The following is a 26,626-nucleotide window of genomic DNA, read 5'->3' on the forward strand; positions in this document are numbered from 1 at the left end:
GTTGTATTGGAGGGTGTTGCCCCACTCAGCAGGGCCACACAGCATTCGCTCCAGAACTGTTGTGTAGAGAAGTTGGCCAGAGAGGTTGCGTGGGAGCATAGCCAGCTAAAAACCCTGCGGTCTGGGCTTGTTAAGAGGCATCTAGAGGGGGCGCTGCTGGCCCAGAGGAGACAGCAAGGATTGAGCAGAGCTGCAGTTTTATCCGCTGCGAGGAGCACGCGGCCTTGGTGACACAGTGCAGCGGGAGGCCACAAGAAGCAGCACAAAACACCGCTGCCAGAGGTAACCGATATACGGCTGCAAGCAGTAGACAGCTCAGTGCGCAGGACAACGGAGGGGTGGGCTGAAAGAGTACAAGAAGGTGCCCGCAAAATGTCCCAAAAGGGAATCGAAGGTAGAGTGAAGCAGCCGACCCTGGGCATATTTACTAAAGCTCAGCAACCTACTTCCTCCCCAGCACAGTCTGGGATGAAGGCGCAAGAGACTGAGAGTGCGCCAAGAGATGACCAACGGATACTGGAAGCCATTATGGAACTGAAGTCCTCATAGGGCGTGGCAATGGCCGAGCTTAAAGAAGCGCTGGAAGAGAAGATAGACACAGTGGGAATAGATATAAACTTACTGCGACAATATGTGAGGGCGCTGGCGGACCGAACTAGTAGCCTTGTGGTGGCCAGCTTGCTGGAAGGGGAAGAAGGCACGGACCCCACGGACTATGTTGAGAATATGTTACTCCAGGCAGTAGGAGCCGGTAAACTCGCAGGGATTTGCGGTGGAACGAGCGCACCGGGCCCAGAGGAGAAGACCGCAACCGGGAGCGCCACCCAGAGCTATAATCGCAAACATTTTGAACTACAGAGACCGCAAAAAGATCCTGGAATTCTATCGGAAGGGTGGTACTATAACACGAGCGTCGGCAACAATCACGGCCTACCCGGATTATACTATGCTGGTGCAGAGGCAACGCTATAGCTATGTGGCAGTCAAGAGGAGGTTACGCACCGCAGGGATCAAATGCATATTACTCTACCCGGCCAAATTAAAAATCTTGCATAAGGGCAAAGCCCACTTCTTTAAGACCCTGGAGGAAGCTGCATGTTGGCTGGACACAAATGGATGTCCAGAGCCGGATGGGGATCAAGACCAAAACGAAAAAGATAAGTGAGCTGACAATATGGGTGCCGAGGAGGTGGCAGTGACATTGCAAGCAGGTAAGGGGACGGGGTCAGCTAGAGTTGAAGGGTAGCGGGGCAGAAGCCTCCAACCATATATGCTTGCCAGTGAACACTGTGGCCTGGAACATAGTGATAAACATTCTGGTTGTGAGATGCATAGCTCTGCTCCACATGGATATATCGGAGCCGCAGGATACATGCGCTTTACCCCATTAGTAGAAGTAGTAGGTGCGCCGATAGGGCGACATCTCCCCACTGAGTCCTGGGTACAAGCCATGCCAAGGAAAGGGCTAGATCTGGGGGAGCCTGAGATCCAGGGATGGAGCTGGGCAACAGTTGGGAGGGCGGAGGGGAGGGAGTTGGGGGGGAGTGTGGGGGAAGTGTGGTGGGGTTGGGAAGGGTGGAGGGCGGGAGGGAGAGGGGCGGAGGGAAAGAGTTAACAGTTGAGGGATGTTTAAACTGGGGAACGTGCCTACATGGAAAGAGGGAAGTACTGCGACTTGGACTGTACTTGCGGAGGGAAGCGTGCGACCTAGAAATTTTATGGGAGACCTTAAAGTAGTTACTTGGAACGTCAGAGGGCTCAATAGTTATTTAAAAAGGAATAAGGTGATGATGTATCTGCGCAGGCAGAAAATAGACATAGCCTTGTTACAAGAGACTCACCTAATGCAAGAAAAACTGGAAGTGGTCCAAAGGAAGTGGAGAGGGACAGTCGTGGGCGCAGCATATTCAGCCTATGCCAGAGGGGTGATTACCTGTGTCGCGCCACGTGTCCGGTTTCAGTTGCTGCATTCTACGGTTGAGCCAGACGGGAGGATGGTAATAAAGGGGTTGGTGGAAAACAAGGAAATAAGTATTATAAACACATATGCCCCAAACCAAGATACAGTGGCATACTTGAGAACCCTATACAGTAAACTTAGCTGTAGCTTGAGGGGGGGGCGGTGATTTGGGGAGGAGACCTTAATTGTGTTTTAAACCTGAAAATAGATGGATCAGATACTAAAATACAGACCCGCCCCAACTGCCAGGACATTGCAATCTCTGTTGTCGGATTTCGGGTTAGAGGATGCATGGAGGTCGCACCATCCACAGAACAGACAATATTCGCACTATTCAGCCCCCCAGAACCTACACACTAGATTGGATTATGTGTTTGTCACACATGAACTGATGACAGAAATAGCGCAGATAGAATATAAAGCGAGGGTCCTTTTGGAACATTCGCCGCTGATATTAGCTTGGCAATACCGGCCCCCGAGAGCGAAGATACCGACATGGCGCCTCCGAGCAGAAGCGTTGAAGGATAATATTGTTAGAGAGGACATGAGAGAGGAAATAAGCTACTTTGAGATCAATACTGGCAGCGTGGAGTCAGCAGGTACGCTCTGGGAAGCCTTTAAAGTAGTAGTGAGAGGGATAGCGATAGCCAAGGCCAGTGGACTACAAGGAGGGATCCAAGCTGAACGACAAGAAGCGGAAATGGAGCTAGAAATGGCATTAAAAAGGGGAAGGCAACACCAAAGGAGATAATGAAACAATACTTAGGCTGCAGCAAAAATGTGTGGGGTATTGGGAAAGGCAGCATGCAGGGGGGGCAGCATGCAGGGGCGGGATAAACCAGGGAGAGTTTTGGCATGGCTATACAAAAGCCAGACTCCCAGACCAACAATCGGGACAATATTGAAAGAGGATGGGTGTATAGTAGACACTCAAGAGGGTGTTAATCAGGAATTCGCAGCCTATTACCGTACCCTATACGAAGATGCAGATGGCAGTGACAGCAAGGAAATGAGAAACGCTGGAGGATATTGGATTGCCGCAAATTAGCGCTGAGGAGCGAGAGGAGCTGGATGCACAGATCACTCTAGAGGAATTGGAAGAGGTGGTGAGGCAAACTACCCACTAGTAAGCCCCCGGGATGTGATGGCCTCTGTTAGGCAGAATCCTGTGCAGTTCCCTTGGGGAACACTGCAAAAGATTAAGACTACAGGAGCAGCAGTAAACCCAATTGGTAGCAGTCTGCACCACCCGGATTTACCTGGTAGCTGTGGCTGAGCAGTCCGACCTCTCTCAAGAAGAGTAGGGCAGTATGCAGAGTATACACAATAGGGTCAAAACACAGTAGAGCAAACAAACACTGACCAGAGCTTTGTATAAAAAGTATATAATTATTTATTTAAAACACACTTTAGGCAATACACTAGCACTCTCAATGGAATGTAATCTACAACACAGTCAGGTAAGTATACACACCTCCCTTGATAACTATCAGACAAGTCGGGGTTAAAGCACAACTATTTGTTAAGACAGAAGTGAGCGTTTAACCTAGATGGCACTCCAATAATTTAGGTTAAAAAGGGAGAGAAAAGGCAGAGCATAAAATAAAACAGTTCCCAACACTTTGAAGAGTTCAGAGCAAGGGGAGAAAGGCAGGTTATACTGTAGGGCCAAAGTTCATAGGCCAGGCCCACTTTAAATGGAGCCAAGCGAAATGTGCCCAGGATCACACGGTTTAAAGTGCACTGAAAGTCTTTGCAGAGTGTTCAAAAGAGGTCGGGGTGAGTCAAAAGATATAGTTATAAGGCCTGGAGCCAACCCAGTTTAGAAGCCAAGGATTTAAGGGTCACCTTTAGCAATCTGTAGAAAGGGAGGCCAGGCAGGACACAGTACCCTAAAGAGAAAGGAAGCTCCAGCGGGGGCAGTTGTTCCTGGCAGTGGTTGAGGTTCATGGTTCCGACCAGGGGAAGAGAAGATCTCGTCGAGGAGGAAACGTGGAGTCGTTGCACTGCACAGGGATGAAACCAGCCGCAAAGTTCCCGATTAAAAGGTGCGGTCCTTTTATTCACGGTCAAAAGTGGTGAGCTTGGCTATCTGGCTGCCAGGGTGCTTGGCAAGGGCGATTCGACCAAGTGATGTCTTTGGAAGCGAAAAAGGGCGAACTGGTTGGTCCTACCAGCTCAAAGTGGAGAAGACTCTCCAGCAGAAGATCTTCTCTTGTCGTTGGAAAAGTGGTGAGTTCGTTGCAGCAGGGCTTCACCAGTGGTGTCATCGGTTGCAGGTGGCTCAGCTTCTTCCCTCTTCGGATTCTTAGGTCCTGTGGCAACTTTTGAAGTTCCAGTCCCAAAGGCCCTGCTTTTATGCAGAAAAACCCCCATACATCAGCCTAGCTGTCAATCACACATGCTAAGTGGTGAGCCGGGCGGCTCACCTCACCACTGGGCCAATCAGAGTAGAGTGTGACTTGGGTTGCTAAGGCAACGCAGTCCAGGGTGCCAATTCCCCCCTCCACCCTTCCTGTGGAACCCAGACAGAGTGGCACCATTTGGAGGGCTTCTGTGGAGAAGCCCGCCAAAATAGTGGAACAAAGGGCTCGACCTTGGTCAGAGTTACAGAGATGGACACAAACGCCATTTTAGAATCGAGTTCTGGCAAAAAGATCCAACCGGTGATTTAATATTAAAAACAAACCCCAAAAATCTGGGGGACTCACTAGGTTTGGGAAATTAGCCTTATAAGAGAATTCTCCCTAACAGCCTCCCCAGCAAATTCTATAAGATCTACAAAAATGAGGTACTGCCCCTCCTCCCCCGCTCTTAGAGATGCTAAATGAGGCATATGAACTCGGTAGACTTCCAGAGTCACTGAGAGATGCGATCATCGTACCACTCCCCAAACCCAATAAGCCTGGCCATGAGTGCGTTTCCTACAGACACTTGTCGATGTTAAACCAGGACAGTAAAATATTGACGGCGGTCCTAGCAAATAGAATGAGGAAGGTCATTAATAAATTGATACACCCTGATCAAACAGGTTATGTCCCTAATAGGAACATATCCAACAATCTTAGGCGACTCCACCGAGTTATTGAACGTGCAAACGGGGAGGCGGGAGAGATGCAATAGTTTCTCTGGACGCAATAAAGGCCTTCAACTCAGTCAAATGGACATGGCTGATGGAGAGTCTGACCAATTAGGGAATAGGGCCGGGGTATCTCAAATGGGCTAAACTACTATATAGTGCGCCGCTGGCCAGGGTGAAGACAGGAGCAGTTATATCGGAGAGGTGGAAACTTGGCAGAGGCACAAGGCAGTCCCCCATGCTGTACATTTTGGCCATAGAACCTCTGGTGATATACCTGAGGCAGCAGTATGATATAATAGTCATCACCATAAAAGGGGAACCGCATCTGATTTCCTTGTACGCTGATGATATGTTGCTGTATCTACGCTACCCAGAAGAAAACCTCCAGTATTTCCTGAAAGTGATGGAACGATTTGCAAGGCTTTCAGGCATAGCTGTGAACCCCCGAAAATCTTGTGTATTTCCACTAGGCAGGTATAAAGGGATTTCACTAGAGCAGTTACCGATCCTGCAGATACCATGGGAGGTCAGCACGTTCCGATATCTTGGGATAGACATATATCACACGGTGGAAGCAGAACATCAACATTTTCTGGAAGGTTTTTCTGGAAGGTTTTGTTAGGAAATTTTGAGCAGTACGCAAGCCGTGTGCTTAATTTGTGTTCAGTGGTAAGCGCCTTAAGAGTTTATTTGCTGTTGCCTTCTCGCACGTAGTGATCCAATCTTGATTCTCCATTTTAGATTTAACTCTTTGTGGATTGGTGATCAGATCTTCTTGCGTGCAGGCTAAGTCTTCTAGTTTGATGTTTAATTTTTGTTCCCAAAGGTTTAGAGCTTTACAGCGTCCTGTTTTAATTTCGAGGGCGATCATCTGGTAAATCAGTAACCGTTTGGTGTTAGAATTTTTCTGATGAACTGCATTTGGTTCAACTCAACTGATGCTGCTAGTAAAAGAAGACCCAGTTTGCGCCTGATGGCTGCCATTGCGGTTGATTTTGGGAGTCCCAGAACAGCTTTCCATAAATGGCCTTCTAGCTTCGGCCAAAGTGTGGACGGGATGCTTAGAGTTGCGTCCATCCCGTAGGTCAGCGAGGGTACCACTTTTGATTTGTAGAATTGTATAGCTGGTATTAGAGAGAATTTTCCGACTTTTCTGTCTATCTGGCGGGTTTGGGTTGTTAGTTTTTACTTTGTCCCACAACAATAGCTGCATCTTTTTTTTCGTTTCCTGATGCGTCCACCATTATACCCAGATATTTGAAGTTTGACACGACTTCTATTTTGACGCTGTTTAGCGTCCAGTGCCTTTTTTCCATTTCTTTTTGGGAGTTTTTTCCATAATAAGTATTTTTGTCTTGGATATGTTTATTTCGAAATTGTTCTCTTCGGTATATTTGGCTAGGTTGGTCAGCTGGCGCTGAAGGCCAATTTGTGTTTGGTCCAGTAGTATCAGATCGTCTGTGTAAAGAATTTGTGATATAGAGTGTTGGCTGATTTTTGGAGGGAACGACCTCACGGTCTCTTCAGTGTTTTTGAAGTCCCCCAGGAAGGCTATGAATAGTGCTGGAGCCAGAGGGCAGCCTTGCTTTACACCTCGTTCTGATTTGATCTCCTCTGACGGCAGTCCTTGTTGACTTAGCCGCACTCGTAGTTTTGTGCCAGTATGCAGGGCCATCACTGGATCCAGTATTTCAGGCAGACAATTCCAGGCTTTCAATTTACTGCACAATTTTTGTCGATTCATTTTATCAAAAGCTTGTGACAGATCTACAAATGCTACGAAAACTCTTGGTGCTCCGGTCTTGATGTTGCTTTTTATTGTGCTCAATAGCATGCTGTTAACGCAAGTACTGGCGTTTTTCAAAAAGCCTGTTTGAAATGGGTGTGAGCATGGCGATCCTCTGGCCCATTTTTGGAATCTTGTCCATAGAAGGGTGGCAAACATTTTCCCAATGATATCCAATAGTGCGATGGGACGGTAATTCACAGGCTCATCTCTCTTGCCTTTTTTGAATATGGGGACCACCACCGCTTGGGTCCAGGATGTCGGGATCTGTTTGGAAGTTATGCATTGTTGGAATATTTTGCTTATGAGGAGTGACCATTCCTCTGGGTGACGCTTCAGGTCGATGTTAGTAAGGCCATCAGGCCCTGGTGTTCTCGATGATTTTGGTTTGACAATTGCTGTTTTGATGTCTTCTGCGTCCGTTAGGTCGACCCATTCTGTCTCGGTCATGTGGTCGGTTTCCGTAGGTTTTGGAGAGAGGGGCGAAGAGGTTGGTAAAATATCTTATCCAGTTGGATTCTGGTACTGCGTTGACAAGGTGATTGTTTGTTTGCAGATCTTTGCTCGCTATCACGGCCCAAAAGTCACGGGAGTTTTTGGAGGCTAGCACCTTTAATATTTTCTCTGCGTCATTTTGGTATTCGCTTTAATTTTCTTATTTCTCTTCTTTTGATTACCAGCTTTCTGTCATACTTGTGTATATCTTTCTTGATGATGATATTCTTCATGTTTCTTGCTTTGTATGGGAGCAGCAACGGAAGATGATTTGGTCTTGCCGCAGATATTCCTGTGGTGGTGGTTGGGGAGGAATGTGTGTATATGTTTATGACTTATATTTTACTCTTGTCTGTCGTGCTGACGGTTTGAGGTTGGGTTCAAAGACTTGTTTTTGCGGGCAGGTGGTAGACCATGACATAAGTAGTAAGTTATGGTCGCTTTCTTTTGTTCTTTTAACTTCAAATTAATCGATGTATGGGAGCAGAGCATGAGCCACAAAGATGTAGTCGAGAGTGGATGCTGAACTGGCCCGTTTCCATGTAGGCAGGGAAGGCTGGTGACCTTGCAGTAGCGCAACGTTGTTGAAGTTCCTTGAGTTCATCAGGTTCATCCAGGCCTCACCTCTTCCAACAGCAGGATGGATCTGATGATGGTCCGAGGTGTTGCTGGGCCCCGGTTCGCAGTTTGCGTTTAAGTCACCACAAATGATGTGTGGTCTCCAGCTCAATTTGGAATTTGTCTATTGTGTCAGCGACGGTTGCAAAAAAGGTTGAGGTTTTTGTTCTTTGGGGGTTCCAGAAAGATTTATGATCGCTAGGTGTGTTGTGGTCCAGTTTGCTGACCCCAGTTTTATGTGGTTCCATGCGGTCAGGACGGCCTAGATTCCATAGGCCTCTACGACTTTTTTTTTTATGGGGATTCCGGATCCTCCGCGAGTGGCCGTTAGGAGGCCAGAAGATGGGCGTCCAAACAGGCCTTTAACAGCTTGTGATATTTGAATTTCGTAGCCGTCCAAAGCTGGCTTCTCCAACAACCAAGTCTCCTGGAGGCATATAATGGAGAAAACTGTCATGATCTCTGCTTCCAAAAGGTCAGGGTTTTCCCAACTCCCTTGGAAGCAGATCCATAACCCAGGTTCCGAGTGCCAACCAGTCCCAATTGGGACCTTTTGGACCCAGTCCTGGCACCAGTGGCACCAGGCTCATAAATATGCCCAGTCCCAGCGCTGGAAGCGCCGGGCTCATAATGCTTGGGTGGACTTACCTGCAGCAGACCATGCTGCTTACTTGCCTGCCAGTTGAGCCTCTGATCCCCTTCTGTTTGGAACTACTTTTCCTGTTGGGTGGGGCTGGAGCCACTCCCTAGATTCAGAACACTGGAACTCTTCTGGAAAGCAGGAACTCTTTTCTTACCAGGAACTCTTTTCTTACCTAGGCGTGGCTGTGGAAGGAGACACCTAAGCACTACAGGAGGCTATTTAAACCACACCCGGTGGATGAATCTTGCTTTGCGTTATTCTGCACCCTCTGCAGCAGAACGCTCATCGTGTCTTCTGCATCCGGTCCTGGGCCTAAGGAAAAAGGCTTACCATCCTGAATCCAGTCTTCAGCAACACCTATAAAGACAAGAAAGAACAGGTTAGCATTCCGGCATCTGAAAGGCAAAGGCTTACCTACTCTTCGTGCGCTCCGGAGGTCTTCACACTGCATTCCGGCATCTGAAAGACAAAAGCTTACCAACTCTTTGCACGCTCCGGAGGCCTTCGGCGCTGCATCCTGCATCTGAAAGACAAAACAAGGTGCGTTTAAAGACATTGGGGAACTTTAATACTCACGTGCCATTACTCCTTTCCACATCTAACCCAGTGGGTATTCCGGCACCCTGCAGCCGCTCCGAACTCGTACCTGCAAAATAAAAAGACAGTTAGAGCGCATCGTGAAGCAGGCAACAAGCGCTTACTTACGTGCTTCCAGGCGCTTCTATTCATCACACGGGCTCCATCTTCAACTCACTTCAGCCCGTCATCCGCCATCGCCGGAACCCTGCAAAACAAGAGACATCATTACTAAAGACTTTAAAGACATTTGAATGACTCGAAACTTACCGTTCGTGCAGTAAACGACGGACAGCAGTCCTCTGAAGTCAAGTGGCCTGCGCTACCTATCCAGTGAAGAAACTGGTTACAGCACCCTGCCCCGAGGCAGATGGAGAGCTCGGCATTCACTTACCTAAGGTGAGAGCGTTAACCTTTGGGGGTCTACAGGAGAGGAGAAGAGGAAAGAGATAGGGACACCCCAATAACCCCAGTTCATTAACCCCATATTTTCTATCTGCAGACATCTTACTCTACACGTCAGGCATACAGTGCACAGAGGTCCAGCCCAAAGAGCCAACCGGGTGCTACACATCACCTTTGAAGATACGGTAGTCGCCCAGTCAAGACCGGCGCCTCTGCGAGAATCAGGTGAGCGTTACAAAAACTTAGAGATCCTCTGTTTCTGAGTTTAAGTGGTCGTGGCCCTGTGTGTTCCAGGACCCCATGGTCTGTGTTGTTTCAGATGGTGCATTAGGTTGAGGGTACGTGTTGTTTCCGTCTTGGTCACCCTCTGTCCTTCGTTGCTATTTTGCTGAATCTGACTTTAGGGCGTTTTTCAACCACTTCCAAGGTCCAACCGGAGCACGGTCTTCGTTTTGGTTGTTTCCCGCTGACTCGCAATGTCTCGTGGATTTCTGATGTGTCCGAGTGAGAGCTTCTACCCGGTTGGTGCAGAGTTTTGCGGGCTCCTGTAGTCTTGTAGTTCTTGGGTGCTCGGGGTTCCTGTCTGACCTCAGTCTTCCTCTATTCGGCCATGTTCAAGGTTGTCATTTTGATTATAGTTTGGTCACTCATGGTTGCGTCGATCTGTGCCGTGGTAACTGGGTTGCGTTGCTTCCCATGTGCTTCTCCGATTTTCCCATCTATTACTTTTGTATAGTTCTTCCGTTCTGGACTTGTATCGATTTCTTGGTGGGTCACTATATCTTGGCGAGGCGGCTTTCTGAGGGGCTGGCGCTGGTTTGGGTAGTTCTGAAAGGTGGAAGCCCATTTTTTCCAGGTCAGTGTAGACGTCCTGTTTGATTTCATGTAGTGACGATATTTTTATGTGAAGATACGCTTTAGCTTTCTTGTTTCTGTGGTATGGTTCAATCAGGGTGAAGTCCTCTGGTTCCAACACGCGTAGTTTCCGTACTTGCCCTAATATTTCGAGTACTGTTTTTCTGTTCAGTATCAGGTAGTTTCGCCCAGCGTCTAGTTGCTCGATCTTAAAAGTGTGGGTTTGAGTTGATTGCCGTAGATTTGTCGAGGACACTGGTTTCTCTTGGTGTTTATCTCCTTGATTTTTAGTTCATCTCTCTGACGTATGTGGACTGAGGAACATTGCTTCAGTGTCTTTGTTATCTTGGTGCCCCTGTTGGTTGATGTCAGCTTAGTTTTTATCTTTTGCGTCTGTAGGTTCATGTCAGAATTTTCTGATTTAGGATCTGGTGATCTAATTTGCGTTGAAGGTAGGTGGGTGTTCTTTCTTTGATCAAGTTTGGTGGTAGGCTTCTCTGAATTAGGTGTTAGATCTGTGTTCCGCGTTGAGTAAAGGGATGAGTCTCGATCTCCGTCTTGGTTGAGGTGAAGTGTTGGATTCATCAGTAGGGAACTGGCCATGCAGTGTTTTGGAGTTATCGTAGATTTGGCAAGGTCAATTACTTCAGGATCTATCTGTATGGAGTCCTTTGGAGTGCTGGACGGGAGAGAGGTCTTTGTTGTTTGCTGCTTGTTTTGTGACTGTGTTGATGGTTTGGCAAGCTTGAATATCACTGAAGTTTTCGTAGCTGTTTTCTTTTGGAGTCCTTGTTTGAAGCTTGTTGCGTCTCGATTCACGGTGACTCCTGGTCTCGCTGCAGATACGGGCGGCACCATCTCGGACTCTTTTTAAGGCATCTGATGTGAATTTGTCTTCTGCAATATATGTGGAGGCCTGTTTTCTTCTTGCATAGTTTGCGTCCCTTTCGTTGAGTTTCTTAGCTGTGGTGGTGATGCATGGGGCATGGTTTGTAGGTTGGCTTTTCCTTCAAGTGTCGAGTCTTCCCTCCCAGCGGCGTTCTTTGACCGCAATCGTTTATTCCAGTGCCGTTATAAAGCCTTCTACGCATATCAGCTTAGAGTGCATCATCGCCGTTACCGTTATGGAGTCCTTCATGGAATCGTTTATTGCTTCATATAACTTGCCAAATGGCACTAGGGAATGGTGACGGCTGACATGATGGTCAGTAGATCTGGTTTCTTTGAGGGAGAATCTTTGTGTGCTGGCGTGAAGCTTTCGCTAGATCTTCTGTTTTTAGCCGGTGGAATTTCTATGACCGCGTCTAAAATTTCTGCGTCTGAGAGTTCTGCGTCCGCGTCAAGTTTTCCTTTAAACTGCTTTGTAAAGAAGTCTTTTAGGGCCGTAGATATTAAGGGGTTGGGAAATGGGGTTTTCCCTGAGTCTGCTTTTCTGGATGATTCTTGCTGTTTTCTTAATGTTGGCTTTATGGTGTTGTTTTCTGTTGTTTCTTTCCCCCTTTTTTTGTGGAGTAGTTTTTTTCTTATATATGGCCATTGGCTTTTCCCTTTTGTGCGAATATGGATCCACATATGGAGAAGCTGTTTGTGGTGCTGGGGACATCGGGTCTCTGCCGTCTGCTCCCGACGCCACTTCATTGTTTTGGGCTGTCGGGGAAGAAGACCATTCCGCTGAAGAGATTCCAGACCGTGGGCCCACTGGAAGCATAGGGTCTCGATGTGGAAAGTCATTGTTGGAACGCCGAACAGGTAAGGGTGGTTTGTTGTGTATCTGAGCCTGGGTAGTGGCTGATGGCGCACCTGTTTCTCAGTCTGTAACTGAAGAGGCGTTTATTTCACTTTTGCATGCCTCTTGTTGTAGTGCGAATCTTTCGATTTGGGTATGATTGAAAGTCCCGAACTGATTGTCGGAGTCCTCAGCGTCTTTATTCGGGCAGGATGGTGTTTCCGAAAGGCCTCTGATGTTAGGCCTAAGATTGGCCGGCAAACTGACGACCGGGGGCATGCATCCTCCGATGCCTGCTACCGTTGGTCCACTCTCTGCAGCGGTGGTTTGCCGGCCCAGCGAAGTCCAGTTCCTGTCGTCCTCTACTTCCTGGTTTCTTTCAGCACAGCCTGCTGTGGGAGGTCTGGGTCCTTATGTTCCGTTTGTTTGCTGTGTTCCGAAAGTATCGGGTTCGCAGCTGCGATTGTCTGGTTTGCTTGTGGGGGCACCCGCGGGGGTGGGGGGGCGCTACCGACCTCAAGTTTTGAACAGGATCGGATTCAAGACGGTGCTCCGTGTTAGTTGAATGAGCTCCGACGGCATGATGGGTAAGTGAGGCCCACGAGGTAGGTGCAGGGCGTCTTCCTTTCTCGGAGCCTGACTGCCTCTCGCTTGCTGGAGCCATCAGGGCAGTAGAACTGGCTGCGTAACACTCGTCCCGATGGGCTTTTGGGCATGTCTGCATACAATGCCTTTTCGGGAAGCTTATCCTTCTTCTGATGGTGCATTGTTGTTTCGGCATGGTCCAGTGGTTCCATGGCTTCTGTGGACTGCGGCAACTCTGCGGACCAGCTCCGTGTACCACTTCGCGTTGAGGCTGGGGTTTTGAAGGTCTACCCCCAGTCAATGGAGAGCATAGAGAGACTCGAAGCACAGCGAGGACTGCTGTGGACTACGGCAACTCTAATCTCTGTGGGAGCGTCTCACAATGTCCTCTAAGCCTGGTTCCCATTGGTTTTGGTTTATTGCAGTCTGTTGGGAAGGTGTTTTTCTTCTACAGCCTGCTGAGCTAGTTGGATCTGGCAATGCATTCTGTTCCAGGTAGTTCTCAAAGGAAGCACAAAACTCCTTCCCGAATGGGGGGGTGCGTGACTATGTATTTATGCATTTATAAAGTGCTCTAAAACCACTGGCATCAAGGCGCTCATTAATCAACAAAGTATGGTACATAGAGTCAGAAACAGTTGGTCGTCGATTAATCAGTTGAGGGGCCCTGGGAGAATAGCAGTGTCTTAAGATGTTTCTGAAAGGTCCAGTAGGATTGTTCTGCTCTCAGTGCAAGGTAGAGCGTTCCAGTTAGTGGCAATGACTGGGAAATTCGTCCCGCCCACTCTTGTTTGCTTGCATCTTGGGGTGATCAGCCGGTGCGAGTAGGTGGACCGAGTAGGTCTTGCGTTTTTAGTTTTTTTTTGGTTTTTGGGAGAGGTGTGTAGGGGCAGAATTGGGAAGGCATTTGTGGGTGATTGCCAGAGTTTTGAAAGTAATGCAATCACAAATTGGGAGCCAGTGAGCTTTCCTTCTGGTAACCAAGATATGCTCTTACCTGGGGATGTTCAGAGCGGCTTGAAGTGCATTGTTCTGGATGACTTGAAGTTTGTTGATGTTGTGAGTGGAAGTGCCAGCAAATGAGGTGTTGAAGTAGTCCTGTCTAGATCCAATAAGTGCACTGGCAATGGTGAGGCAGCTGTTGGTGGAGACAAATCGTCTACCTCGTGTTAATTAGCTTGGTTGTGTGTGCAGCTGTGGATGCTTTACCATTGATGTGCCGAGTTAGCGACAAGGTAGCATCTAGGTGGACACCCAAGGTCTTCACAGCGCTAGAGACTGGTATAGTGATGCCATCCAATGCCGGAGGCCCTGTTGGCATGGTCCAGCTTGTTGACTTGTGAATCGATCAAGAGAATTTCAGTTTTGACTTCATTGAGGCAGAGGTGATTTGCCATCCAGGCTTGGATGGTTTGGTATACTTTGTATACGTTAGCTGTTTGAAGGTGGTACCACTCATCACGTTCATGGTGTGATCAGCGCAGGGTGTTTAAGGGACTGGGGAGCCTCCCAACTTCCTCACCCACCTTTGAGGTCGGAGTGGCTCTGGCATTTGCCCTACCCCCGGCTGGGAGGAGTCCCTGCTCCCCGTTGACCGGGTCAAGTCTTTAACCCTGTCACTCTCCCTAACTAATAGTAAAGCATGACTGCTCTGTCACGTTGGCATTGTAAGAGTTTTTATTAATATGCTGGAACTCCTGCACATCTACCGAAACATGGTCTTCCAGATTTTCCCCTTTTCTCCCATACCAGAGGCCTTCTGGATAATCTCCCAATGGGTGGGAAGGTGATGTCCAGCAAATTAGCAGGCTGCCAGAAAAGGAGTGTTTCAGTACAAGTTCTCCTAAACGTTAGCATCTCTAATAGATAAATGAATTACTCTTGGAGTCTAATCGGTTGGGAACACGGTCTTTCAGTGACTAAATGTCAGATAGCTTAGGTTATAGATATAAACAACCATATGAGTAGGACACAACATCTTAAAATGAATCCTTGCACCCAGGGGGAGAGGTGTTTTCAACATGAAAATTCTGTCTCTAAAGCCATTCTTCTTGCTACATGAAAATCGCCACTCAGAGGAGCAGGCTTGATTCTTGAAAGATTATATAGAAAATCGTCCTGTGAAAATCTTTCAAAGGATCTAAGAATTAAATTCTAATTACAAATTGGAGGTGGAAAGATAATTGAGAATTTTCCAAGAAAAAAAAGTGAAAGATGGATTGAATTTCAGAAACAAGAGTACGGTCCTAGGTGGAATCCAAGTACATCGCTGAATTGAAGGACCTGAAGGATGCTCCTTCAGACGTCCGGGCAGTAGTGTGATAGTAACAATGGCCTAGCTTTTGTAGTGTTTGTTTTTAAGAACTTAGGCCATCCAACTCAAACTCCTCTGAAGGCAGTTCATGAGGTGATTAATGTCCTGTGAAGAGGGGTCCACAAATACAGTTAAGTGCAATACGCCTAATTTTTAAAAATGTTTTAATGAAAAAAACCTTTACAATACAACAAATTTCATCATCACAGCAAAATAAAAACGAACATATACTCATTATTTTTTAAAGTGAACTATTGCATAAAAGTAATCTTATCTTGCATCATATTAACACATTTAAAATCCATCTTTCAATTAATACACATTGATGACAATAGAATCAAAAATCAATTACCATAAAACATTCACTATAGAAAAAGAAAATTAAGAACACTTCAAAATTGATATATAACTATACAATCTACTTGATATCCAATGAGGCACCCAACTTCAGAGCATTAAAGAATCCTGATACGGCAATCCCTTCTGACAGCAGGCTGGCGCTTAGACACTTTTTCCACAAACTCTGTCTATCCAACTTAAATTGTGGATCAATTTTAAAAAAAAACGCTATTCTTTGCACATCAAGGGCTGGACATTCCAGTAAGAGATGTTTTGCGGTTTCTATTACCCCTTTATCATTGCAAAATCGGCATGGATTGCCACTGCAAATATGTATCATTTTTAACAATGCCTCTTTTGTCAACAGGATTGATCTTAAAGAGCAATTAGGGAACAAAAGCAGATAGGGGCAACTGTGCCTCTATTTTTGTGTTTGTGAGCAAGATGGAGCAGCGACGCATAATTGTGGGACTGTTCTATTTACAGGGCAGTTTTCACATTTTTGGGGTTCGCTGTAAGGTGGTGGAGCTCATGGTCGGCATCCTTCAATATTAAAACGCACTGCTCTCTCAGCCTTTCTAAAAAAACATGAGTGACCAGCCTGCCCTTGTTTCATTTCCATACAAGTGTTTTCAATATACAGAGTTAGTGGGTGCAATGATTAATGGACAATAGTCTCCACTGAACACGCACCTTCATTGATAAAAGTCCAAGCTCGAAAGCATAGCTACGAGCGGGACTGTATTGGGTACACTCAAAACCAGTCTCCATAGATTGACCTCCACTCTGTCCAACTGACCATTACTGGCATAATTCCATCCTATAGATTAATTTGGGTACCACCTTACCCTCATATAAATCGATGCAGGTTTCATTGAAAAACTGCCTTATTTTCTATCTTTATTAATTGATTGGACAGAGCGGATGCCTTCTGCTATAAAATTGTGCAAATGTTCGGGAATGCTGGCTGCCCTATTTATATGGAAGCAGAGATATGTTACACTGGGGGCTCGAATCATTAGTGTTTTCCAAGTGCCATTTAAGTATGCAATGTTTTTTCCCCTTGGAGAACTCGAGGATTCTAGTTTTCCCTGGGTTCATTATAAGAACATTGTCTTTAGCATAATTGGAAAAAGCACATAATACGCTGACGACAATGTGTATTATCAAAAATTAAAAAGTCATCAGGGTACGCTGTCCGGGGAACCTTAACATACAGTTTGTGATATAAAAGCAGATAATCTAAAAAGTCACTGACATCAGATACATAAAGATTTAAAAGACATGGCGCCAGGATGCAACCCTGTCTCAGACCGGATAACGTTTGAATTCTTATAGTCCGGCTTCCCTCATTGTTTTCAGAACCCTCGTGGAGGACCATTATCAGTTTTTATAGTCCACCTGGCATCCCCCATCTGGCCGGTTTTGAACAGCGTCTCCTCCTGTCGACCCTGTCCAATGCTGATGAGAGGTCGATTGAGACAGCACAAATGCTACAGGTCTCGTCTTCCCATGCTTGCTCTTGGATAACTCTTGCTACCAAACCATTAATATTGGTTGAGGGGATTTTGCGGAAGCCAGTTTGTAGCTTGTTCACTCTACCATAGGAATGTGCCCAAGCCTCAAGATGCTGCAATAAAAGGGACGCAAAGACTTTACTATCCATATCAATCAAAGTGATGGGAAGGTAATTCTTAGGATTTTTCTTCACGCCCCTTTTAAAAATAGGCACAACAAAGGCTGGCTGCCAGGATTCCGGAAAACATTCACACGCTATAATACTCCTAAACAAAATAGCTAATACCGTGTCCCATTGATTACGTATCCCTCCACTATGCCCCACTGCGTCTCCATGTATAGATTTAACATCATGGGTGAGAAGATATAACCCTGGGGCATGCAATAACATAAAGTTAGTGTGGGCATATAATAGTTTCACATTTAAGTTCGTGACAAATGTTCATTTTAATTGCATTTTGATCAATAAGTGCATACCAGTGATTTCAGCCAACGAGTTGTGCATTTGCAGCTGGACAGACCTTTAGTGTGGCTCTTTCCCAAGCTCTACAATTTTAAGAAATCACTAAGCCTTTTAGGTGGCCCTCTCTTTGACATACAGTGGAGGTTTCTCTCATGAAAAGGAAGTAGCAAGTGCCAGATGTATTTGATAACCTCTATAAGACTTGTAGAGTTCCAGTTCCTCAGTCTTCATGGCCATTCCACCAGATCCAGACCTCCTCTTTGTCTTCTGCAATCATCTGCATGTGCGAAACCTGAAGGGCAGCCATGTGATCACTCCTCATACTTTTGGTAAGCATTAATCTATGAACTTATCACGTCTTGGCACTGACTTGGTGTGCTGTGATGGACCATCTTTGTAGCAGGGTGGATAGACACTGGTGTGTTGGACTGGATACTCTGAAGGACAGCACTGTGATTGATGTTGGCCTGACTCCTGCTGAAGGCACTGTTCAAGCAGGTGAAAAAGTACCCCAAATGAGAATCTCTAGGGATGGCTTCTAGGGGAAGAAACCAATTGAAGACAATGACCGAAGAGGTTTCAAGATGAGGAATAATGATTAGAAGCTGAAGAATATTGTGGATGCGTGATGGCGGCGTGCTCAAGAGTGCATAGGCGTTTTGAGGCTATTAATCCGGTAATCGTATTGGATTCCCATATTGCCGGAAGGGGTTCTGGTAAAGCCGAGCCCTATTCCACAGGTGTTGGAGACAGGAAATGCTGTATGCAGAATAAGTGCTGGAAATATAAAAGGAGAGTTGGACAAAGTTTCTACCCCTTCCTGAGACATAACCAGATAGGCTTTGGGTGGAAAGTATTGCCCTCATATTTAGAGAATTGCTAAATGAGCCACTGCAATGCAGTATAAGAGAATTAAATTGGAGGCAAGGTTGTAAAATAATGCATGTCAGGTTAACGTTAGTACCCAAACTGATAGTTTCCAAGCGATCGTATGGTAAATCTGGACGAATTCGGTCAGTACCATTCAATAGTTTGGAAATGATCCCCCGCTCCTCATGTTTAGTGGTGATGGCCTTTGAGGGTAGTGGGGCTGCCCCCCACTTCCGGAGGTTTGGAGGCGAGGGAAGGGAGGAAAGGAGGAGGGACGGATCTGACGCTGCAGGGTCAGAAGATGAGCAGAGGCAAAAAAGTAGGGGGTTGGTGGGGAGTGAATGGGGGTGGTCGTGGGGGGGTTTAAGTTTGTCCGGATTTGGCTACGGCAGAATTGTCTAAGCGGCCGAATTGTCCATGGTCAATGCGGCCGCGAACAATTGTGCTACGGCCAAATCATATACATCCAGGTTCACTAGATCGAAGGAGATATTCCCATTAAGGACCAAACTCCAAGAGGGCAGTAGCCCATTATAAGGCCTGTATGCAGAGGTTGTCAGTCACCTTAAGCACATGTGTTGATGCCTTCATGCACTGCCTTGTGTGTTCAGGTGATGCTCAGGGGCGCAGGAGAACCCACCCTCTTCTACTGCTCGCTGAATAGATAGGTTTTATACACCGGAAAGTTGGGGCGGTGGGCTACAGGCACTATTCATTAATGGTGGGTTTTGGCCTGTGGCTCAATTGGGTGCAAATGGCCATGGACTGGACTCCCTGGAAGTTGAGACCTGCTAGGAGCTTTATGGGGATGCTGAAAGTAGTGTGGGAGGTAGGATTCCAATCGGGCTAAGGCTTGGCTCTTCTTGCAATTACTCTTTATAATTAACCCTTGTCTTCTCAAGCTTGTCTGCAGATACCTTGTCCTGTTTATAGAGAGAAGTATGTTTTTCGGATTGGTTGTGGGGTCTGCTTACGCTTGGGTGATGCAAACAGGAATTCTTAAATTGTTTAGGATGTTTGAAGTGCTAAATGTCCCCTTCCAGCTGCTTCAAGGACTTTGTCAGCAATGCACAAAGCAATATGACATTGCAAATACAACATAATAAAACATAACTCCTGTATCATAACACGCCACTATATTAAACGCTATCCTGTCTGAAAATTAAAGTGTAGTGGGGAGATAGTAGTGTACGAATAGATAAAAATGAAAAATTAACAAAACTATGCTCAAAGTGTTTGTTTTTATAATGCTAAAGTAAAGAACTGAAATGTTCTCTGTAAACCAAATGAGCTATGGAAAGGAATATAATGAAAGTAATCTGCTGACGTTCTTGCATATTTTAAAAATCCAAGCACCCTGGTTCGGGCACTTGGCTTAATGTTTGAGTCATGTTATGAGGCCGCCTATTTGATTAATAGGTGCTTATAATCTATAAAGGCTAATCCTTTTTTAATGTTTTTCTTCAAACTTTTCAGCAAATATTGACCCTACAAGAAGATATCTTTACCTTCAAGTCTTGGGCGGAAAAGCATTCCTGGAGCATCTGCAAGAACCACCACCTTTGCCGGGTCAAGTTAGCTCAAGCTTCACACTCTGTCTGCATTTTCGAAACCAGCGTTTCCGCTCAAAACCTGTCCCATGCGCCTGTGAGCCAGACTTTCAGGATGGATTCTTATTGGAAATACATAGAGAAACTCTTGGTAAGATGAGCTTCAATCGATGTGGTATGTTGTTTGCTTGTACAGCACTTATACCACCCTGGCGCAGCTTCTATACTGTAATGGTGTGTATGAGAGAGGGAAGTCGCGCATTTCTGGACTTGCTTTTGCGAACCACAGCCAAATGTTTCATTTCCATTGGTTGTTATAGGAAGATCTGACTCCAATTCACTGAGTGTTGATTATTTCGACAGGCTCTGTGGGATTTTTTTTTTTTTTTGTATAAACATTCCCTAAATGTACGATTCTGTGACATTTGATAAATGTTTTATTTATTCAGTAACAGAATCTACCATATGGGTCTTGGTGAAAATGTGCAGAGAAATATTACATTTAAGTAACCATTTCATTTTTATAATAACTTCTGTCTTGTCTTTTTTTTCTTCTTTGACGAACATGCATATAAAACATTACCTGATTTGAGTTTCTTCTATATTTATTAAAGTGAAAATGTTTGGGTTTGTCGCTTGGGGAAGCGTTGTTACTTATACAATTCCACACTGTTTCACCAATCTGCACCAAACTTTGCATAGTTACCTGTTAGGACCCTCCGGACATTACTGGTAACATAACATTTGGACAACCCACCCATTTCCCCGGATTTCAGCACCTTCACACAAAACAGTCGCCTGAAATCGGCGAAACATCAATGTGGTCGTAGATGGACCAGTCCTCAACCCTAGAATGCACGGTTTCTGCGACATTTGCACCACAATGAACTGCACCACTCTAGGGTGAGGCAATAGGTGAGGCAACAGGTGAGGAGAGACCACATTAGGTCCCAGTATGCAGCAGCACACCATTTTTCGCCGCTCCCCCACGTCTGGTCCGGGATATGCCAGCCAGCCACACATGCCTGTTCTCAGTGCAGTTTACTTCAGACTACAAAGCACATCACGCGATAAGCGAATCGGAACAGCGACCTACATGATCATTGATTTTCAACAATTAATAATTGCTAAGTCTGTCCACAGAACCCGTTTAAAGAATGGGTACTTTTTGCTAGTTTTTAACAAAGTGTCGGGTAAATTCAGTTTTACAGATTTCATCTAACGCGGGTTAGATGGATAAGAAAATGAGAGCTACACGTACATTCTGGGTTTATTGGGGTGGCTGGACTTTTATAGGCTATATTAAAGTTGCTGGCCACACAAGATAAGGGTGGGGGTTGAAGCTATGGTTTGCTGGTGCAGAGGGGATGCATCAGCCTTGGCGAGATGCGTGTTTAGGCTGCCTGCTAGAGCCACATATGACTTCATAATAAACGCCATTCTAAGGTTGAAAAACATACTCCAGCTAACCTCTTGCTTTTATAATCTTGTATTCTTCCTGATTCACTTAGTAACCTTTTGTAACCATCTTACACAGCTTGAATTTGTAGAACACTATCTTGATTTCCAAGCTGCTATTTTGTGAAGTAACATACCTATATTTTATTTTGACAGGTGATGGAAGTAAGATGGCAGACTCAACCACTATGTTATCTATTTGCGATCCAGTGCATTTGGTTCTAATCAAAACTGAGCCATCTGGTGAGACCACATTGGTATCTTCTCATTTCCTGGCATGGCGAGCTGTCCTTGGCTCAGAGAATGGCATCACAAATATTGCTGTGGAACTTCTGGGTGTAGGTAAGTGCAAATCTGCAGTTTAAACAGCCTGATTAGAGGCTGTGGTACAAGAGGCAGGTTGTGGGTAGGAAAAGAGACTGATCCGTTCACTGAAATGGAAATTAAGGGCATCACATAATTATGCATGCTGTGACGAATCCGAGGTTATCGTCACTGCTTCCATGGGGTGGGACCCTCTTTCCATGAGGCCAGGGTGGTGAGGCCGCTACCGGACAGTCCCCCTTGGAGTGGTACTCAGCGGGTGGATCTCATTGGCAGGGAAGCCCTCCATTGGACCAGTGATGAATAGCCTTGGGAGAACACGGTATTCACCCCCTTAATTTCTGTCCCCTCTCATCCCACTCTGTCCCCTGTTGTTTCCCCACACCTCTATGTGCTTCTGTAGAATAGAGGACTCTATTCATTCCAATCATACTGGGAAGAGGAAGAGTGAGGCTTAACTATGTGGAGTGCATGCAATCACTAGCACGAAGATCAACCAGAGGCCAAAGCCCACTGTGGAACCAACATATGTGCTCAAAGATAATCCTGCAATAGCCAAACATAGCTGAGCTCTGCTGTCCAACCAATACCTTTTCAGTTATCTCAGAACAATCCAACATTGTGATGCTGGTCCACAGATCGAATGTTGAAAGGGAGTTGGTTAACTGCGAGTTTAGAGATGGAGTCATATTAAACTATGCAGAACTGACGTTTTTTATGTCATTGTGTTTGGTCACAAAGATGGTTATTAAATGTTGGGTAACTGCTGTTGGCGCCACCTTCAAACCCTTCGACAAACTGCAGTCCTGAAGAGGGAACTAAGGGAAGAAAAACATCCAGCACAAGATGGATGATCCAACCATAATTGTTACGTTTAATCGACATAAGTGCTAAGTAAATAGTTACTGATATTAAAACTAGTTGAGTGCACGTTTAATGGCAGCATTATTGGATCACACACAAATTGTACATGCAAGTTTGAGTGTGTTTGTTTTTTATCACGGGATATGAATGGATGTGGTTTGCTCCTTTTTTGTAAAAGCATGGTCGCTGCACAGCACAGAGGAACCTTCAACAAAGTAACCACAGAAATATCAAAGCAACTGGTAAATATGATTAATTCTTAGAAAGGGGTGAATGAATACTAGCATGCTTTAATAATTGAGTGCAGCATTTAACATCCTGTTTGCAAGTTACAGTACACTGTACAGTAGCTCAGACATTGCCCTTGTGATGGAATGAAAGGTATGCCTTTTGGATGATACCACCATTTTTTGCTGGAACTGTAATACATTTTGGGGTATTCACAATAACGAGAGGTAGGAGGTTTGAAAGGTTGTCCTGCAAAGCATTTGCTATAATGCAATATTTTTAATCCCAATATGATACAGTTGAGGCACTGAAAACTATATATGACGATTTAAAGCCTGTAAGCAGACCTTTATCTTGCCTCTTTCACCTGGAGGGACCTCACAGTGTATTAGTTATGTGATTGCAAAATGGAGTAGAGCAAGAGGTGTGGTGCATTTGCTCGTGTCCATCCAGCAAAATAAGGCCTGCTTGGTTTCGGTTTAACACATTATCATTTAAACCATGTCATGATTTCCATCCTAACGTCCAACCCTAAAGCGATATAAATGGCCACGTGGGGCTATATCCAGTTTTGCTGCAGAAAATCGTGCTGTACGAATGCAGGTTTTGAAAAGAGGTGGATCTGTGCACATGGTGCAAGAGAAGCTACTATCCCTCAGCACGTGACAAGCATACTATTGGACAGCAATATCATTGTGGTTCTATCGCTGCAGTTTCTAGGTAGCATTTTTACCACTTTGTGTTTGATATGCATCGATATCTTCCCCACAGTTTTATCACTTAACTGACAAGTATTTGCACTTGCAATATGGTGTCTCTAGAAACGCATTAAGAATGCACTCACTTTTGTTTAGCATTTAGGTTTACAGCTTACCACAGGTAAGGAATCTCATGCCATGGGCTAACTGTGACCCAAGGGAGTATAGATGCATTTTGTAATATGCTACTACGTTGAGCCTGTTAACGGACCATCTAAATACTTCACTTTCGAGGGGATTGGGTCCTCCGACGTATTCCATATCTATGACAGGTAATCGCCACAGCTGTGCAGCTTCGGAACATTTTCTGCGTCCTGCGTCAATGACATCGATACGCTGTCCTCGAGGGCATCCGTGGAGCCGACATCACCAGATGTTATAAGTAGGACGGATGACGCCCATAGCTTCGGTTCTGTTTTTTCTGTGAAAGTTTTTGCTTCGGAGATCTCGGTGCGCCTTGGTTCTTCTGAGTTATTCTATCGGTTCTTCAAACCCGGTTGTTTGTGAAGATTTCCATGATGTCTTTGTCTTCTTCTACATCACGGCCGGGTTTCAAGAAGTGTCGGGACTGCGGTTCCAAGATGTCGCTGACGGACCCGCACGACGCCTGCCTCTTGTGCATCGGTGAGGACCACGTCACGGACAATTGTGACGATTTCCAGTTAACTTCAAAGGCCTTGCGGGAGCGTAAGAAGAAGCTTTCTGTCGGTAAGGTGTCCAAGCCCCAGAAGTCGAAATCCACTGGGCTTTGGACTGACGATTGTCGGCATAAGTCCAGGGGGTCTCGGTCCCGGAGTGGGTCCCGCCATTCCTCTGCCTCTTCGAGGTACTCACGTCCCACCAAGCATTCCTCTCCTGCGGAATGGGATTCATTTCGTAAGGAGATGATGGCGATTTTTCAATCGCAGGGCTCCATTCCATCCATGCTGTCGAAAGACGCTGGCAGGGAATGTGCTAGAGACACTGTTTGCATGCCTTCGGGCTCGAGCGGTCGTCGCGATCACCGGGAACCTTTGAGGTCCCGGTCGGACAAGGTGGATTGCTCTAGCTATGCCCGCTCCAGGTCCCGTTCCTCGACGCCATCAAGACAGTTGGAGCCTGTGAGGTCTTCGAAGACGACGTCGGCACCGAGACCGTCGAAGGACATGCTCGGGGCTCCGCCCTCAAGGCCTGTGTTGAAGCCATCGGTGCCACGCTCGACGCCGATTCCGTCAACGCCCTTGACACCTTTCGAGGAGGATTTCTGTGAGGTGCCCCAGAGACCGGTGGAAACCCAGAGGAAGGCTCTGGCCAAGTCCAAACACGGGCCCTCATCCAGGGATTTCTTCCAGCCTCTTGACTATATTTCTGAGGTGGATGAAGGTCTGGTTCCTGAGGAGGTTCCTGATGACCTATTATCTGCTCATAGCCAGTTAGAAGACCTGCGTCAGTCTTTGCACGACGCCAGTGGTCTGGCCACCTCCCCGGAGGTGTAGTTTGGCAGGCCAGAGCCGGGTACGCATACTGAATCCTCGTACCGGCGCCTCATGTCAAGGATAACGGAGTACTTGGGTGGTCTGCACCACCAGGAGATTTTCTGCAGGATGACCTGACAGACATCTTGGACCAAGATCCACCAACTGACCCGGTACTGCCATTCTGTATGGCCTTGCAAAGAAGGGTGGCAGCGGCTTGGACTGCTCCGGAGAGTCGCCTGGCAGTGGGCAAGTCTTTGCTGAAAAAATACCGTCCTGCCAGTAGCGACCCCAGCTACTTGACTACGCACCCCACTCCGGAGAGTTTAGTGGTGCAGGCGGCTACGGCCCCGGCAAAACAGGCATCGTACCCTACCATCCCTCCTGATAGGGACGACAAATGTTTTGATGGCTGGGCGAATAACGTGTTTTCTTCAGGGGTATGGCTTTACAGGCAGCCAACTCCGTGTGTGCCTTAGCACGTTTGACTCGTACTCTGAGGAATTGTCTCTTTGGCGGCTGAACATATGCCCGAAGGGGAGGAATGGGATGGCTTTCTTGCTCTTGTTCAGAATGGCAAAGGAAGCCGGTTGGGGGAAGGCTGGCGCAGCATCTTGTAGAATGGCGTGCCATTACTTCATATGTGTTGGTTCTGGAGATCATAGCCCACGGCTACTGTCTTCCTTTCCGGCAGAGGCCTCACGACAATCCAACAGGGAATCTGGATCCGCTCCTTGCACAGGAAATCAAGTCCCTGCTGGAGAAAGGCGTCATAGAACTGGTACCTGTAGCGGAGAGGAACAAGGGACGGTATTCCCCTTATTTTTTTGATTTCGAAGAAAGACGGGGGATTGAGACCCATCATGGACTTGCGTGGTTTGAACAAGCTCCTCAGGAAGGACAAGTTCAAGATCGTTACACTCTCTCAAGTCCTCCAGGCCCTTCAACTTCAGGACTGGTTGGTGTCTCTCGACCTAAAGGACGTTTATTTTCATGTGCTGATCCATCCCAAGCACAAGAAGTACCTGAGGTTTGCGGTTGGTGACTTGCACTTTCAGTTTCGGGTCCTGCCGTTCGGATTGACCTCTGCCCTGAGGGTTTTCACCAAGCTCATGGTGGGGGTGGCAGTGCATCTCAGGAAAGGGGGATTCACGTCTACCCCTACCTGGGCGATTGGTTGATCAGGGCGCGCTCTCCCGAGCAAGTCCTGGATCATCTGTCAGTCACCTGCCGCTCCCTTCACAAGCTGGGCTTCTCCCTCAACTTAAAGAAGTCCCACTTGACGCCAGCTCAGCGGCTCCAGTACATCGGAGCAGTGCTCAACATGTCCCTGGGGCAGTGTTTCCCTCCCCAGGTGAGGGCTCATCGCATTCTGCAGATGGTACACAAGTTTCAACATGCCCAGAGTTTCCCGGTGTTTGAGTTCTTGAGGTTGCTCGGCCTCATGGCATCCTGCATTCTTCTGGTGCCAGAGGCCAGGTTGCAGATGAGATCTCTGCAATAGGCTCTCAAGATGCAGTGGTCACAGTCCTCCGGCAGGATGTCGGACCCCATTCAGGTGCTGCCCTCGGTCACCCAGGACCTTCTGTGGTGGGCCGTCAAAGGCAATCTGATGAAGGGGTCTCCATTTTAGCTACCCTGGCCGGAGGTGACGATCGTGACAGACGCATCCCTCATGGGATGGGGAGCTCATGCCAACGAGTTGACAGTCAGCGGTCGTTGGTCTCCGTCAGAGTCCAGACTCCATATCAATCT

The 26,626-nt window shown here is 46.7% G+C and overlaps 1 protein-coding gene across 2 annotated transcripts in view; it reads left to right on the forward strand.

Annotated features, from left to right (window-relative positions):
- Window positions 1-26,626, forward strand: part of CEP76 (centrosomal protein 76) — a 616,847-nt gene that overhangs the window by 272,813 nt on the left and 317,408 nt on the right. For both annotated transcript variants that reach the window (XM_069620830.1, XM_069620831.1), the window contains exons 4-5: window positions 19,712-19,936; window positions 21,400-21,585. In XM_069620830.1, coding sequence (XP_069476931.1) covers window positions 19,712-19,936; window positions 21,400-21,585 — 411 coding nt within the window. The remainder of the gene's footprint in view (window positions 1-19,711; window positions 19,937-21,399; window positions 21,586-26,626) is intronic.

This window comes from Ambystoma mexicanum, chromosome 5q (assembly GCF_040938575.1).
Source record: "Ambystoma mexicanum isolate Mex_15411 chromosome 5q, UKY_AmexF1_1, whole genome shotgun sequence".
NCBI lineage: Eukaryota > Metazoa > Chordata > Amphibia > Caudata > Ambystomatidae > Ambystoma > Ambystoma mexicanum.